At 37.1% G+C, this 17621-nt stretch overlaps 1 protein-coding gene across 6 annotated transcripts; it reads right to left on the bottom strand.

Moving 5' to 3' along the window:
- Window positions 1-448: 448 nt before the first annotated feature.
- On the bottom strand, window positions 449-17336 carry LOC114563811 (muscleblind-like protein 2a). Of its 6 annotated transcripts, XM_028590723.1 has the most exons (10): window positions 16932-17334; window positions 13150-13779; window positions 10541-10705; window positions 10229-10450; window positions 9862-10110; window positions 7544-7597; window positions 7046-7196; window positions 6703-6738; window positions 5887-5981; window positions 4271-4368 (listed from the first exon to the last, which is right to left on the bottom strand). In XM_028590723.1, exons 2-10 carry the CDS (start codon window positions 13321-13323, stop codon window positions 4354-4356), a joined length of 1161 nt encoding a protein of 386 aa, XP_028446524.1. In that variant the 5' UTR covers window positions 13324-13779; window positions 16932-17334; the 3' UTR covers window positions 4271-4353. The 6 variants fall into 6 exon arrangements, with proteins under 6 accessions (XP_028446523.1, XP_028446525.1, XP_028446526.1 ...); XM_028590722.1 differs by lacking the exon at window positions 5887-5981 and having other exon boundaries at window positions 449-4368; XM_028590724.1 differs by lacking the exon at window positions 5887-5981 and having other exon boundaries at window positions 449-4368; window positions 10229-10429; window positions 16932-17329.
- Between the last annotated feature and the right edge of the window lie 285 nt (window positions 17337-17621).

Here is a 17621-nt window from a genome sequence, read left to right as displayed (position 1 = left end):
TGATCGGTACCAGTGCAGGCTGCATTACCAAGACTTTACACCGATTTGCTGAATGGAAAATTATTAAATGTAGCTGCACTGTAACTGTATTTCTGGTCTATTCTATTTGTCATTTTATTTATTTAAACCACATTTTTAAAATGTCATTTTAGTTGATCCTAATTTCTTTTATTCTGTTTTTTTTTATAGCACTTTGAATGGCCTGTGTTTAAAATGTCACTGGCAAATACATAAAACTTCCACTTTATGGAACAAGTCTTAAAAACATATTGCTGGTTTTCTATTTATGGGTTTCTCTAGCAATTAATACATTTTAATTGCCTATCCACTAAAAACCAGAATCAACAAAACTTGCAAACCTTTAATTTAGGGTCTTTATATGACTGGCATTAAAATTATGGAAAAATAAATGTACAGTGCAAAATCAAACAGAGCTCACAGCACGGCATTTAATTGACATTTATTTATTTGCAATATTAGATTTTACACAATTTTGAATTTACAGGAACAAAACTATCCACATGAAATGTTTAATTATGCACAAATAAAATAATGTTCACAAGTAAGTTTAAAAAGAAAGGAGGAACAGTTTATATTCAGGCCAGGATGGAATCAAATGGCATTCGCATATTTCGATCTGTGATTTAATTTAACAACCAATTTAGCCAGTCCTATCAGAATGGTGTTTGGGTTTATTTTACAAACTGTCATTTTGGCTTCAAACTCAAAACTCATGTAGCAATAATTTCAACGAAAAAATTCAGTGAAATGCTTTTTATTTATTAGACAAAATGAAATTCTTAGTTACTGAACAAATACAAACTTAGGAATAGATTAAAGATAAGGCAAAGTTTACAAAAAGCATGTCCTCTCAGTCCGACGGTTGAGAAAGTGCTTTAGTCAGTCAGACCAAACATTCTTACTGTCCACATCTTTTTGACTGGGTGACCCAAATCTCAAACAACCTCCATGTGGGGGTGTATCCATGACATTCAAGCTTTTTGCCAAAAGGTGTAAAACATACATTTGGCTATATGCCTTTTTATTTGCAGGTAAAATAAATAAGGGAACACATGTCATATATCTAATAACCTAAACTTGAAAAGCAAACATATTATGAAAAGAAAATGAAGGTTCAAACAGCCGCTGAAGCATCAACTGCTGACCCCCTGACTGCAGATTATCTGAGGGTGGATTATGTTTGCTGCAAGATGTTAACATGCAGTGAAAACCATATAAAACACAAAATTCACATTTCAAAATATATTCTCATGCACTGGATCACTTACAGTGTTTCACCATGGCATAATAAAGTCAAATATCTGACAGTACAATCTAATGTGTTATTGTGAGGAGGAAAAACAAAAGCATCCCCTACAAAAATACAGTTTTTAATCACTGCAACTTCAGATTGCCTCAGCAACACATCCAAACAATTAAATGACAAACTATTATTACACTATTATGAAAGTTACTTTTCATAAAATGTGGCCTGTACAATGCACTTTTGTACATTAAAAGCAATTCTATTGCCTTGCTCATACAAAGGTTTGTTGTCCCTCACAGGTGACAAGGCAGTGACAGGGATGAAATGTTTCAAGCTTTGTTTTTGCTCCAACATTTAAACCCTTGACACAAGACGGCTTATCATAGGCTAATACAACAGATCAAGGCCCTTTGAGGAACCTCCAGCAGAGCTAAAGTCAGTTTAATAAATTACATTCATCATAAAATAGAAGAGAATACATTTTAAAAGCCTTCTTTTCTAATGTTAAACTAGTAAAATATGCAGTAGTGTACTCTAAGTATACTCCTTATATTCCAACCAATAATGTGTCAAACTTTTCATAACGAATGAAGAAAAAAATAAAAAGTGAACAAATGAAATATCTCTTGGTGGATTGTCAGAGTTAATCACACAGAATTGTACACACACATTTTCATAAAAAACCAAAAACTTATATCAGTCATTTGAAAAGACATCAGAAACATTAAAAGGAAAGGTTGATATTTGCACAAGCTGTTTGCAAAACAGGGAACTAAAAACTTACATGAAAAGTATTCAAGAGAATGTTACGTATATGAGTGAAAACGATTTTGTTTTTCACTTAACCAGACACAATACCCACTCTGTCTGCTGTCAGTTTCAAACAAAGATGGGTAATTGCATAATGTGGTATCAAGCATACACAACTAAACTTCACCAAACATCTACCTCCTTAAAAGTATTGTACTGTGCATGAAACTAATTTTGAAACAATTGTCACACATTAATCATCTTAAAATTTAAACAAATGAAATTAAGCTTGATATCAACTCTTATACGTAGTACACTCATACAAATGTCCTCTGTGAAAATGAATTGAAAGAGTTAATGCACTGACGTAGCATTGCAAAACATTTCTCTCTAAATGCGACTTAAGCAGAGTAGATTTAATCGAGTGATTTTTTCACACAAAGCCTTTACAATATGCAGGGATATCCTCATCTGCACAATTCTTCAGGCACTTGTAACATTCAAATAATACAGTACTACAACAGACTGTAACATTAAGACTGACAGTTCACACACTACTCAATTTATCCCTGATGGGATTACAGGGACTTTAGTTTGAATTTGAGTGGTAGTAATTCTAACACCCTTTACTGAGTCAATGGCTGTGGAGGCTCTTATTAAAAACATGGTTTCCTAAATGTTCATGTTGAACCAGGAGCTGGTTTCACAAAGATATTTTAGACTGGTCTGTAATGTAAGGCCCGTTCGGATTTTGCACTTCGATTTCTTTGATGCAAGTTAGACAGTCTCACAGAAATAAAGATAGACTTATGTTAAGCCTAAAATGTGAGCCAAATTTAGATCTAAAATAATTCCATAGTAACAATCAGTGACACCTGTTGACCAGTGTTTCCATGGTAACAATCAGTGACACCTGTTGACCAGTGTTTCCATGGTAACAATCAGTGACACCTGCTGACCAGTGTCACCAATCTACAAAAAGGAGGAAAACATGACTCATAATTTATCGGTTTCTAACAATATGGCAGAGCGAGAAATGAGAAGGGGAATCTTCCCAGTACAATGTCTTTCTAACTTTTGGATCAAAACATGTTCTGATGAGCGGATTGCGGTGGTTACGTGGTCAGCCATTAGACCTACTTAAGATACTTAAGAACTAGACATCTCTGTGCAGCATATTAATTCAGACATCTGAAAACTGACTGATTAGTTGGACCTAAGCCATAGTCAAAGTATATCTTTGTGAAACTGGCTCCAGTGAAAACCACTTCCAGATACATCAGCAAGTCGACCATCACTGTGACCGATAACCCAAATATTTGGGATTTCTTTTTTAATTTATAATACAGAGGGTAAAACCTAAATGTTTGAATCATTGTTGCTTCACTGCCTTAAAGAAAAAAAGTATCTGCAGCAAACATTCTGTATATGCAATGCAAAGGCACACCAGGAGGTGGAGCACTGATCCTGTTCTCTGGGGATGACAGGTTATACAATATAGATGGTCTACCCTCAGAACATTTAAAAGGAAACTTTCGTAATTTGTACAATGTAAAATTCAAAGTTCAAAGTTAAAATAAGTGTGTTTTACTAGTTTGTTTGAAATAATTAAAGCTGGCACTAGATAAAACAATCAATGTGAAAATCATTTTAGTTTACATAACACATTCAAGAAAGGAAAAATAATTTGTTGCTCAATATGTTGAGGATATAATTTAAACAATATAGGACCCCTTTACACCTGGTCTTAACATGTATTGTTTTCAGATTAGATCTATCATGCTCATCCCTTCCTCTTGTACTATTTACATAATTTTAAACTGTCAGTGAACAACATTTCAGCGTGTTTCAATATCAGTTAATATTAGGTGTTACTACTGTACCTGCACTGCCTGTTTTTCTTTGATTTCCATGTGCTTCCTGGTTGGATTTGTTCAGAAAACTTTTTTTTACTTTTGAGCCTCCTATATGTGAACTGGAGACGCACTGCATTTCAGCTGATTAAGAGGCTAAATGCACCTCTGATCTTTGTCAGAATTGGATTAGGAAATAGAAACCAGGATATTATGCACACTACTGAGGATGCATGTTAATGCAGGTGCAAAGGTGCGTGCATACAATAATCTTCTGTGACACTTATCTAACAGTATAATCCTAGTAACTGAGCTATGTAATTTATTATGAGAGATCAGAGTAATGTCTACAACCTTTTCTTCAGTGATGTTATCAGCATGGAGATTGTTGTAGATAGTGTGTGGTGTTAACAGAATATTTACAGAGCAGCTGTTTGGCGTCTTTAACAGCAGCAACACGGCACTGACTTCTGTTACTGGTGTTTACTTGAGGATGATCTGTTTCAGGGGCAAGACACAGTCACTTAGTGGTTGCAGACAATAAAAAAATATACTTGGTCCAAATGTGTTTTTGTTACATGACAAAAGTGCTCATCAAGAATGATCATTGTGATGGATATACAATTGGTACAATGAAATGAAACCCCTTAAAATCTTGATATTGGCTGTAACTTCCCCTTAGGTCTTTAACTTTATAAAAATAAAATAAAAAAACTTGCCACAATTTATGACAGTTTTCATAGCTGTACCATTACATCAAATTGAATATGTATATTACAGTATAAGTATATTAAACATAATTTTATACACATTTCCCCAGAACTCTGCGTATTGTGTAACTTCACTGCAATCTAAAGTGTTGTGTAACGCTCAGCTGCACATGCATTTGTAAAGATGTTTTAGATTTGTGCATATGACACTACACATGTGGAACAAATGTCTGAACTAAGAAAAGAAGACTGTTAACAAAGTGCACACAGCGGGGCAATCTTAGTCTTGAGGAAATGGCGACAAGTTGCCAGAAATGAAAGCCTCCAACTGGAATTTGATTAAAGTTGGCTTCAAAATAAAGGGGTAACATGGCATTTTAAAGAAGTCAATACTTGTGTCATGCTATAGTATGATGTATTATGAGCTTATCCTTAAATATAATATATTTTTGCCATTGTAAATACACACGTTTGCCTTTGCTTCTCATGAGGGGTTTTAATTTGAATTCTCTACTGTAAGTGAAAGTGTTTTTATTTTGGCGATTTGACACTGGTCAGAGCAAGTCATTCAGAGAGAGTTTTAGGCATAAGGTGAGTAGTATGGCTGTATCGGTACATGTATTCTTCCAAAACCGTTTCGGTACAGGACGTCCGGTTGGTATGCAACATTGGTTCAGTATGCCCTGTGACCCAAGCCCGTTAAAATAGTCAATTATTGTCTACTACTCGCACATCCGGAACAGAAATTCTGAAGCGTGAGTTTTACCCGAGAGTTTTGGCAGTGTACACTACAGTAGCTGTTGTCTATCAGCTGTAGCATGCTACACATACTCACACAGCTTAACATCTCTACTCCTGAAAGAGGTCTCATTACAGTTTCTCACATAAAAATGAAACCCCAATTAGGACAGCATATTTTCACAGATGATGAATTAATGCAATTATTAACATATTATTACAACCAGTATGGCAAGTACCTAAGCTTTTATTGTAGAGAACATTTTAAACTGCATATTGAGTAGTGAAATAGACACTGACATGGAACAAAGCAAAAAACATGCAATAAAGAATATATGCAACACCACTATTTGCAGATGGAAGACCTCTAAATAAATGATGTCTGTCATCAGGGAAAGGGGTGAGATGCGGCCTAGTTCAACTAAAGGTCTACAGGTAGATAAAGCTTAATGACAGGCAACGCAAGCAGGGCAATGCTATGCTGATGAAGCAACTCCCCTGATATAAAGATGAAGCACTTATTCAAAGCTCAAGGATTTATGACAGAAAGCTTTAAAAAGGAGCAAACCTGATTGGCTGGTGCTGTTGCTGCGTAGGGGACACTTGTGGCGGGAGTAGTTGCTGCAGAGACAGTAGCAGGCGTAGCACTGTACATCATGGGGACTTTTTCAGGAAGGGAACCATGAAAGCAATGAAAAGGGAGGTGGAGCATTATGGTAACCATAGCAATGTTTTTCTATCTCTTGCCAGGCAAATACAATATGACATTAGCAGCAAGCCATCATTGGGTTAGACCAGCAGATGGCATGTGATCACACAGCAAAGCGAGACAGCAGGGGAGAACATAAAAGGAGAGCTGATAAGAGATACAATTAGGAAATCTGTCCATAATTTGACATCCCAAAAGAGGCGGCGTGTACCACCAGATATGATCAAAGTTTTTTTTTTTTTTTTTTTTTGATATTTGAGTTTTAATAATGTAAAACATTTAAGAGTATAAAAAACAAGTGAATCTAAGGGATGCTGATCAAATTTCCTAATCGATGGTGTGTGGTACTTCTACAGACAAAATCCCTTAAATTGCTTACATTTGTATATTCTGTTTGACTACCTCAATTGATCTTTGAGAAAGGATTATTTATATATTACAAGACTTATCAAAACAAAAACACACAAATATACAAGAAAAGCTCAAATATGTACAGAAAAAAACAATAATACTTTCTGATCATTTTTTGATGTGGTTTTAATGTGGGGCCTGATTGATCAAGACTCAACGGTTTGCTTTCCTGTGCTGGAATAACAAAAAAGCCAGATGAAAGCTTCACTTTTGTTCTCCATTGATATGACACATAGTTTATAAAAGAATAAGGAAGGGACCTACCAATGCTGTTAGCGGGAGCCATGCAGAAGAAAGAACCTGTGTGATTATAAAATGGAGAGAGAGATGTTCAATACTGGCATGAGCCCACATGAGACATCTTTAGTGTAGTAAGCATACACAAATAAGACCTTTGGTCTTTAGACAGTAAAGATTTAACAGATATGTAGATTAAAGTCAAGTAAAATACTACATCTTAGTTCTTAAGTCAAATGACAACAAAAGTGTGTATATTTATGAGCAGTATCTAATCCCAGAAACAAAACAATTCAGACACACATGAAATGGAAAAGTGTACGAAATTCCCCACTTTAGCTTTAAATCCACATCTCGTTTAGAAGCTCACCTGTGGGATAAAATGCAGCAGTGGGCTGCTGCAGCTGTGAGTTGGCTAGAGCTTGTTGGTAGTGCAAAAAACTAGGGCTGAGGAGAGAGCTGGCCCAGTTGCTCTTCTCAAAAGCTGGTCTCTTTGGTAGGGGTACACTGTAGGGATAGCCCTGAAAGGAAACAAGAGGAGGCATGACACTCTCTCTTCTCTCTATTCAGCTACGCTTTAAACACTTAATATATTTAGTATTTGTTTACAAAAATATGGAAAAATGGCAAACACGACTACACAATAAAGGTGACTGTTTTCACATAATGGAAAAATCAAGCATGTTTTAGGATTCAAATATGAATGGAATAACAAAACATCTTTCACATTAAGCATTTAAAGCTACTGATGATGACTGTGTACACAAAGACTATGTGAGACTTGAAGAAGCTTTAAACCACAATGACAAAAATGAAAAGTTGTTACAGTACAATTAATAGCTACAACCCAAGCAAAAGGTGAAAATACCAGGTCTACAGTTGCCTCGAGGGATCGCTTCATTGCTTTGGCAGTCGACTGAGTCTTTTAATAGCAGGCAGCGAGCACATGATGGCAGTGGGCCAATGGGATTCAAGCGTTTAACATACAGGTAACAGCAAGCAGAGGTGCGTCATGGGGGACAGCATTGTGGAAAGGTGAGAAGGGGAAAACAAAAACAAAATAATCTGAATGTAGTATACCACATAAAACACAATATGCATGCACAGTAACCAAAATAATTGATTAAAGGACACACTAACTAAAGACTCCTTCATTAGTAGGTCAACATGTAGTCAATAAATAGCTTTGGCAACAAAGATTTACAATGATAGGCCACAATCTTGTATTTTTTACACTGTATATTGATCACTATAACATTACTCGATCCGAGTTTGTTAAATGTAATCAAAACACTACCACTACCATGATGCAATCAGTGGTACTATGCACACTGGTCTTAGGAAGGGATAACAATGTTATGCACATCAAGCACTGAACATTTTATTGTTAAATGAAAAACAACTTGGTTTTATGACATAAACAAATAAACAGCTGAAATAACTATGTATGCAATGTCATAAAACACAGAATGTGGAGCTCTATTTACTACATTCACACTCGCTTTTGGTGGAATGTCAGTTGCCTCCTCTACTTGTACTATACACAGCAAAACATAATTGCTTCTGTGAGCTTAAAATACAACCTACATTTCATTAAACAAAAATATTATGTAAATGTGAGTAACCATGAAAAATGATGTAACTGAAAAGTGACAGATGGTCTATGGAGGGTAAGGAAGCACATTATACTGAAGTCAGGTGGCATAGGCTTTGGCAAGTGAAAGACTGGAACATGCATTATGTTAAAATAAACTTAACTAAAGTAAGTTAATGTTAAAACTGAAACTAAACCAAGAAACGTTTTTTAAGATGCAAGAATTGGAAAAGGAAATGGCAGAAATTATGAAGCGGAACTGTCAAGTTGGTCCAGAGTACATAACAGATGACTTTGCTCTTTTGTGCACTTTTCCATGCAGGCAGTTATTACAAAGCTTAGCCATTACAATGACTCAAACTGTAAAGCACATAATAAAACTGTATAAAATGCCAATTCTCAGTCTGCAATTTAGCACCAGTTCTGTCTATGGGGTGTCTGGTGCATGTGCTAACATAGAAAATATACATCTTTTGATTGGGCCTGTTTAAAAGGCACAAGCCTTAAAATGTCAGCAAAAAGCATAGATCCATTATAAAAAAATCTAAATGCAAGATGGAACCTGCTATTGCTCTCAATTTGATTGACAGGCATTCTAATACAAGGACTAACCCTTGACAACTACCATGAATCTAATCTCATCTCATCCTTCTTTGTAATGTTTTCTGATGTAATAACAGGTCTGTTTATATCTGTGGTGTTTCAGCATTACAAACTAATTACAGAAAAGAAACAGACAAAGAGCAGATTTTCTATTTATGACTAAAAATCCCTTTAATTTAAATTAAAGTCTTAAGTCTTAAAGTCTAAGACAGAAGTTTTCAAACTCTGATGTGTGCCGCCCCAGGGGTGCGTGGGAGAGTTAGGGGGTGGGGGGAGGGTGTGTGTGTGTGAAGTGCGAGATGTGAGGCAAAGATACTGTGTTCTATAAACAACAGGAAATAAGTTATTGTAGTTTGGCCTGCTGATTTTGCTCACAATTTGAGACAAAAATGGCACTCCTTGTCTGAGTCATGACTTGGTCAATAACAACATAGAAAAAAGATGCTCATTATAACTCAAGAAAATTGTCTGAAAATCATCACCTTTTTAAGTTTTCTTCAGTATAAAGTAATCCAGTAAATGTTGTCTGTATATGGGTACACAGCCACTAATAGCTAATTCAGCATACTTTTAACGGTGAGTAGTACTTAGTAGTACCGGTTTACAAGCAGTGGGGTGGTGGGTGGTGCGCATTGTCTTGATTTTGTCTGAGGGGGGCACAGTGTCAGACTTTGAAAACACCTGATCATAGAAATCACTAATCTGACCTTTAGCTTACAGTTTTAACTGAAGGAGGTTTAACAATGAATCTAATTGCTGTTTTCCTGCTTTGTTTAACACTTAGACATCAGTTAATTTTAAGGGCATATACTAACGCCACTAAATTAAATGTGCCATTACAAATGATAGTATATAAAAGTATAGCGCTCCACATTCAGTGATGTCATGGCAAACACAATTACACTAGAAACCACCATAATACAGGATAATGTGTTTTTGTGCAAACTAAAACACTTTTCATTGGGGAGAAGGATAAGACTCTCTCTTACCATGGCTGCAGCCTGGGCTGCGACAGCTGTGTGATTGACTTGCTGTTGACTGGATTTGATTTTGGCCTGCAATTGTGCAGGCGGGTGAAAATACTTGCACTTCTCCCTGGAGCAGCGGCTCTTGATGTAGTCCATGCAAACAGTGACAGTGTTATCTGTGGTGTCAATCATTGGGCTGTCACTGGGGTGAGCGAAGCGGCAATCTGTCTCCCCTCTTGCACAGTTTCCCCGCTGAAACTCGCGGCACACCTGAGAGGAGCAATTATAAAGACAAGAATTCAGCATTTTAGCATGTAGCCAGATTATGTCAACCCACAGAACTAATGTATTTTTTCATGTTAAATCTCTCCTTGTGATGCATGAATACCTCTAGTTTGTCCGAACGCTGCAGCTTCTGTGAGGGAGAAGAAGAAGAAGAAGAAGAGGAGGAGCTCTGGACCGTGACGGGTGGGCTCCCAGAAACAAGAACCTGGGTGCTGGAGAGGTTGTCTGTTGGGATGAGGCTCATTCCATGGCTCAAAGGTGTCATGTATGAACCATAACTAAGACCAGTATTTGAGCCCAGTCCCTGTGTAACATGAAATGTTGGCTATGAGGGAAAATGTTACATATTACAAGTGAGACAAGCACCATAACACATAGAAGTTCATCCTTAATAACCACTAAATGAGGACCTTACCACAGGCTGCATGCTGTGTCCTGGCATCATGAGCTGCATCTGTTGGGCAAGCACAGCTGCTGCTGTCTTTTGCTGGATGAGGTTGTTGCGCCCATTTATCTCCAACTGGGTTTTTAAGTGTGAAGGTGGATGAAGATACTTGCAGTTTTCTCTTGAGCATCGGCCCTGTTTTCAGAGAAAATAGAAAAGGCATAAAGAAACAGATCGCATGTTCCTATAAATATTGTTATTGTTCCTCATCATGACATTTTACAATTGTTCTTTGAAACAGTGGCTTTAATTATTGGTCTAAAATGAGATGCAAATGTCCTCCAGTATGAAAGTCAGATGTGTTCTACACAACTATCCATCACCTCAATCTACACAACTGTACTTCCTTGCTACATAAAGGAAATACCATTTCCCACATTGGCATTGAATGTTAGCTTTGGCTGTAGATGATGTGCCAATATAAATGTAATAGACAGGGCTGTAAGGAGCACGGTGGTCCAAAGGGAATCAAATGGTGATTTGCTTTATATTTTATACTCTGGTATGGTTATTAAGCTTAAGTATTACTATCTCCTCTTGGACTTTAAAATAAATCTACCAATACAAGTTCTGTCAATCAAGCATCTGTATTTTCCTAATGAGAGGTTAGCTTCCCCTGCCCTTCATATTCAAATCAAGTAAAGTAATTTCACATAATTTGCATTTCTCCCAAGAGATTTATATTATTTGTGGTGAATATCCATGTAGGTTTAATGGTCATCAATGTGTCATTAGTCTGGATATAGCTCTGAGAAAATGCAGTATTATTGGAAAGTATTATTTTAATGTCTAATGTTTAATTGTGATACAACTTTCTAGTTTACAGTTGAAACAGCTTGAAAGTATGAAATTAAAGTATGTCTTGCGTAACACAGTGGCATAGAGGCTCATGTGCCACAGCTATGGAGGGTTAAACTGAGGTGACGATGAGGAAGCTGAGGCTCCTCTGTCTCGACAGTATCTAGCTGAAGTTGCATTAAGTGATGAATGGGTATGCTCACTTCTCAGCTGTATGAGAGGAGCTAGCCACAGGAAACAGCTCATTTGTGTATCAACAAGACATTCAACTGCATTAATGGATGTCATGAGATACTAGTTACAATAGCAAAGCATGTGCACATTCTTCTGTGCAATAGTTAACTCTGTTAGAAGCAACTGATCTATTCTATTGAGTCACAAATCACATGTCAATAAAATCCCATCAGTGGACAAGTAAGAGAAAAACATAATTTGTTTGGGAAGCTAGCTCTATTTATTTTCATAAACAAAGGCTGAGGGTGAGTACCAGGTACTGAGTTAGTACCAGTTGACATTATGCCAGAAGCCATGTCAGTAACAGACATTTGATGACTCCTCAGACAAAAGCCTATTCATGAAGAGGAGCTGCGACATCATCACATGACTGCAACAACTGCTAGCTGACACAAACTGTAATTCTAGGTTTCTAAAATATTGTAATTGTAAAATAAAACTAGGCTTGATATTTATTTTAATTTACTCACTTAGTCCCAATAGGAATTTAACATCTCTATTGTGTACAATTGTTCTATTGTTTAACGTTTATTTATGAAAATGCACCAAAATTAAGTCCACAATTTAGTTTGGCCCTAAGCGTAATGTACAGTATCTTTCATTATAAAGTTGAATACGTAGATTTCCAACTGGTGATGTTTTGATGTTAATATTTTGTCAGCAAAATTGATGCAAATAAATAAATGTTGTTTTAAGATAAAAGGAATACGGTAGCTACTATGTGTAAGCCTTCGGTCCAAGCCCTTGACCCCTGGGGAACAGAGAAGGCCCTGTCCAGACAAGCTGTGTATAAACTGCCTACAGTAAGGAGATAAGACGATGACTCAACATGAGAATAATCCTGGGGGCAAAGCTGTATTGTGTGGTGATAGTGAATGTGTGAGAGTGGATTAAGGCAGCCTTGGTGTCTCATTCAGGGTAGGAGAATAAACGGGCTGTAATCCAACTGGCTGCCAGAAATATTTTTATAGTCGAGATTAGATAAGTGATGAGGTGCTCTATTTTTGGAAGTGTCATATTATCTATAGTTTTGACATCTTTCTACATACAACCAGATGTTGGGGCAGTTTAATATGGGGGGAGGGGCGTGGGGAGGGGGGATTTCACCATTAGGTGGGGTTAAGACTTTAAACTGACAGTAGTAATCAAGGATAATTTCCTTCCTCTATTATTAACACTCACAAGGGAGGAAGAGGAAATAGGAGTAGAAAGAAAAGAGTTTGTTTTGATATCAGGAATGCTTTTCCAAACTCACACCCCAGCTCATGTCATGTTGTTATCACTGGTTAGCTTGGTAGACCTGCATGTTTAACTGTATTTAATGGGACAGGAGATGGAACCTGCATCCGCAAATGCACTTTGAGTAATCCCAAAAACTTTTTAGAAGAGCAAAAATATGTAAAAAAATAATAATAATAATAACAATGTAAAAATGTATTTTTGATTTGGTATAATACAATAGAGAAACCATTAATTCAGGGACACGGGTAACAAGTAAATGTTTCATGAAACATATACCTTTATATGAGGGTGTGCAGTATTCTTACCTTCAGGGAGTCAAAGCAGGCAACAACTCTCCCATTGTCAACTTGGCAGCTCTTCGGTGGATGAGCAAATTTGCATTCCTCATCACTACGTGAACAGTTTCCTCGCTGAAACTGTCGACAGACTTCCAGAGTTAGCCATTTTGTGTCTCTTACTGAAGACATGTTCAACGCCATGTCCAAAAGGTTATAATCATAAATTATTTTAAGTCAATCTTATTGTGCCTAATACACCAAAAGCTGTAGGTTGGCTCTATGTGCAAAGTCCTCTTTTAAAACAACCTGGTGAGTCCTCCATCAACTGGAGCAGAAAGATCAGATGGCTGGTCAATCACTGAGAAATCACCCATCAAAAAGAAACAACTGCAGATGTATGTTTTTCTGTGACACATTCAGGTGTATATTCCACAAATGATGGTGCCCATAAATATCAGACAAGTGAGGGGAATTTAATTCTCATTCATTCTCAGGTCATTATCTCTGTCCTCTTATATTATGGCTTAGGTGCTGACGTTGTGCAAAGTGGTAGCAGAGGACTTGCAGCTGAGGTATCCTGTGTGGGTGCTTAATTGAGTCTGGCCTTGAAAAAAGCAAAGACCAGCAATGTAGACGGACCAACTTCAAGCTGGGGATCTGAAAGACAAAAACATGAATATTACAGAATTTGTATCCAAATAAGCATTACAATTATGTGCCATTACTCTACAATTGGCACATTTAGAGCTACCATAAACACTGATAGCATCTCATGTACTTTCTTCTATTTACTAGAGACCACTTATTCTCTAGAGTAATCTGTTCTTTAGCAGAGACTAATCATTTGAGTCATTTCTTAAACACAGCTCCAGTCATTCTCTGGTTCCAACTTCTCAAATGTGAGCATTCACTGCTTTTGTCTCTTTTATGACACTGTAAACTATTTGGGCTTTTGTACTGCACAAAACAAAACAGATCACTAGCTCAATAACACTATGTAGTATGTACTCTACAATAATTCCTCATCATGTAGATCTCTCTCAGTCATGTTGCTTTCTTTCTGCCCTGTGTCTGCACAGTGCACACACATCTCAACATGAACATCTAGATGTATCTTTTGCCAGCCTAATGTTGCTAATGGTAGCTAGTTAACAGATAATACAATGTACAGATGCTCACTATTTTGACGTACCATTCTAAACTTCAGAAATGTTGTGATGGTTGTTGTTGATGCAATATTATGTCTGCACATTCCACAATTTATTTCACAAGGCCGTGCCTCTTCATTAAAAAAACAGAGCCAGTTGTGCTAGTCTGGGCCCAGGCTGTGTAGCTGGGATGTGTCATGGTAATCAATCAATCAATAACGGCAGGCCTATATGAACATTTCCAAAGCTTAAATCCATAGAACCATAAGATGGATGTTATGCTACATTTGTAATACATTTTGTTGATCAGTATACACTACAACAGACTGCCAATTAAAACTAGATTTCATCTTCCACACATTTTCCTCTATCACACATATTCTGTATGCTCTCTCTGCTCACTATAACCTATTTTCCACCACACGGTTACTCTCTACTTGCTAATACTGTGGGGCACTTGGTGCCAAATTGCTACCGCCAGATATGCTGACTATTGGCCCACCAAAGCACATACAGAATAAAAGGAAAGCAAGACAAAGCTTAAACACACGTCATGTTGGGAGTCAAAGACAGGGCGGTATAGCCAGACCAGCCCATTAACTGGTAAAACACACAGGAAGTTGCTGAGCAGGCAGAAAAGGTGGTTAACTTGAGAGCTGAATAAATATTTACCAGAGTTGAGAGGTTTCTCCACTGAGAGCAAGTTAAATTGTCTACAAATGTACAAAGACACAAAAGGCACAGCTTTAGAATAAACTCTGCTGTTGTTAACCCAGATCTTCGGCTATAACAGCCGCTCAGCTTCAGTGCATGCTATCCCACAGCATACTGCAGCAAATTCCTCTGGGCGCAAGTCAGGAAACAGAGAAATGGAAACCTACCTCTCTCACTTCATGTAGCACTAAAGAACTTCTGTCCCAAACCGAGAATCTTGGTTAGAGACCAACTTTTGAGCAGGTAACTTGGCAATATAATGACGGCAACAACCGCTTTTAACCCCCTCTTTGTCCTACGGATTCAGTGAGCAAAGATTTTCTCTTCACAACAGTAAAAATTGCCTGTCCAACTCTGGCTGAAGCATTTTCAGCCACCCCCCTTCCTGCCTGCCTGCCTGCCAGCCCCCAGGAAGATCCTCCCAGTCAGATATTGGCCAATAGAAAACCAGGAGCTGATGCACTGTTTGTGCACAGCTTGGAGCAAGACGCTATTGGCACTTGACCATTTATCCTTTATCTATGAATAAAATTATATTATTTAGAAGTGACTGAATTCAACACTTAAAGTATAAACACAAGAAATTATATATCTACTAACACTGAACAAACATTTTGCCCCAATTAGACCATGTAGCTCATCCATGAGTGTCCTGAACATACTTTACAAAGTACAATTTCTGTAATAGGCCCAAATCAATTGCATTATTTGGACGTCTGCCATTTCAATTGTGTAATTACAACTGCTTAATAAGCCAGGTTTCAATATTGATACCAGAGTACGTCAGAGCTTTTGTATAAAGTGTATGGATAGTCCTGCACCATCATATTTACTGTTGTACCATCATTCCACTTCTAAAAGGTGTGCAACAGAACAAGTGTTAAATGTAAAGCATCATGCAATGTAATTTACCCACCATACAAAATATGGTAATTTTTCATAATACACTTTTGTGTAGTACCTTCACGCATATTAAATATTCAAACCCACTCAATAATCCTAATTCAAAATTTTCAGCCTATTTTGCAAAAATGCATACATAATTAATTCATCTCCCATGCATACTGACTTCTGATATGTAACTTCTCACTCAAAAAGAGTTTCATGTGAAATTGAGCAGGATAAATCCCAACATTGACAAGATAAACTCTCAAAATTGACCACAATTGTTGCTGTGTATAATAGAGAATATTTTTACAGTAAAATATATTGAGTTCATGACATGATGGTGTGCTGTTTAGCCAGAACAGTTCATTTAAAACTCTGCCACATCACTACTTTTTAGTACTGATATTTAAACATTATTTTTGGTATTTGCTAAATTAAGCAGAGAGTCCTGTTGCTTACATTGTATTTTATGAATGCCATTATTCTTGGTGATACATTTTTTCCAGTTTGAACAGTAGGTCAGTCTTTATTGCTGACAGATGCTGCCGTATTCAGTTAATTCAAAATGAGAAGATGCACACATGATATTGCACCACAATATCACCAGCAGTTAGAAAATACTTTAAATTGATTGTGAACGTTTGTCCATATTTCATGAAAGGGGAAATGTGAATTTCGATGGTCTGAATATGGATGTACCGCCCATATACCACGTTACTGTAACGTTATATACAGTTGTCTCTCAATTAGCAAGCAGCAGAAAATAGGCTAACGTTACAATACCACGTTACAATGACTGTCTTTGACGTTAACGTTGACTGACACTATCGTCTTATTTGTAGTTTGGTACTTCGAGGGGTAGCTAACGTTAGCATGTTTCACGTAGTTAGATTTGCATTCTCATCCTCGGCTACTTTAGCTAGCTAACGTTAATCACGAATACTTAGCTAGCAAGCTAAAGACACCGCTGTCATTGGACTAATGGTATAAAGAACATAAACATTAACGTTTATTAGCCTACGTCAGCCACACCGTTAGCTAAGAAGTGCACCTGCTTACCTCACCATCAAGGATGAACCGCTTCAGGAAACAGCAATCACGCACCAGCTAGGACAGACGACACTGCAGTCCAAGTGAAGTAACGTTAACAAAAACAAGATGGCAAGGGCTCCCAAAATGCCTGTTTAACAAACCATGTAATTATCGCTCTGTTCGTAGAATTATAGTTCGTTATTTCGACCTCGTTGCTTCATTACTTTACTGTAGCGCTGCACAGATTTAAGCAACAAGCTTTTGACAGCTTACTGTACGATCGTCAGTTTAATTTGATTACGGGGGTTTCCAGGGTTCGCTTAGAATCCTAAAGGCGATCGATAATTGAATATACAACATTTAAATCAAAGAGCCGCAAACGACATGTTATGTCGCAGTTTTAGATGCATTACGTTGATTTTAACGTAATACGTTTTTGGCAAAAAGAGGTAATTCTATAACTTATATCTCCGATGAACCCCCCTACGACCACAAAGTGGTACGATCCACACGAATGCCAGTAGGCTAAGGGCAAGGGTTTGCTTGTTACCAAGGGAACAACAATAAAACCATGTGAGTTTTTCTGGATTAGTCTAATGAAAACACGCTTTCACTCACAAATATAAACATCTAATTTACAATTTATATTATATGAATTCGACAAAAATAGAGTGAGCTCAGCATTAAAAAAAATAGTAATAAAATAGCCCATGTTTC

Source organism: Perca flavescens, chromosome 11 (assembly GCF_004354835.1).
Source record: "Perca flavescens isolate YP-PL-M2 chromosome 11, PFLA_1.0, whole genome shotgun sequence".
Taxonomy (NCBI): domain Eukaryota; kingdom Metazoa; phylum Chordata; class Actinopteri; order Perciformes; family Percidae; genus Perca; species Perca flavescens.
Note: the sequence above shows the minus strand (reverse complement) of the source record. Positions and strands in the feature narration are given on the sequence as shown.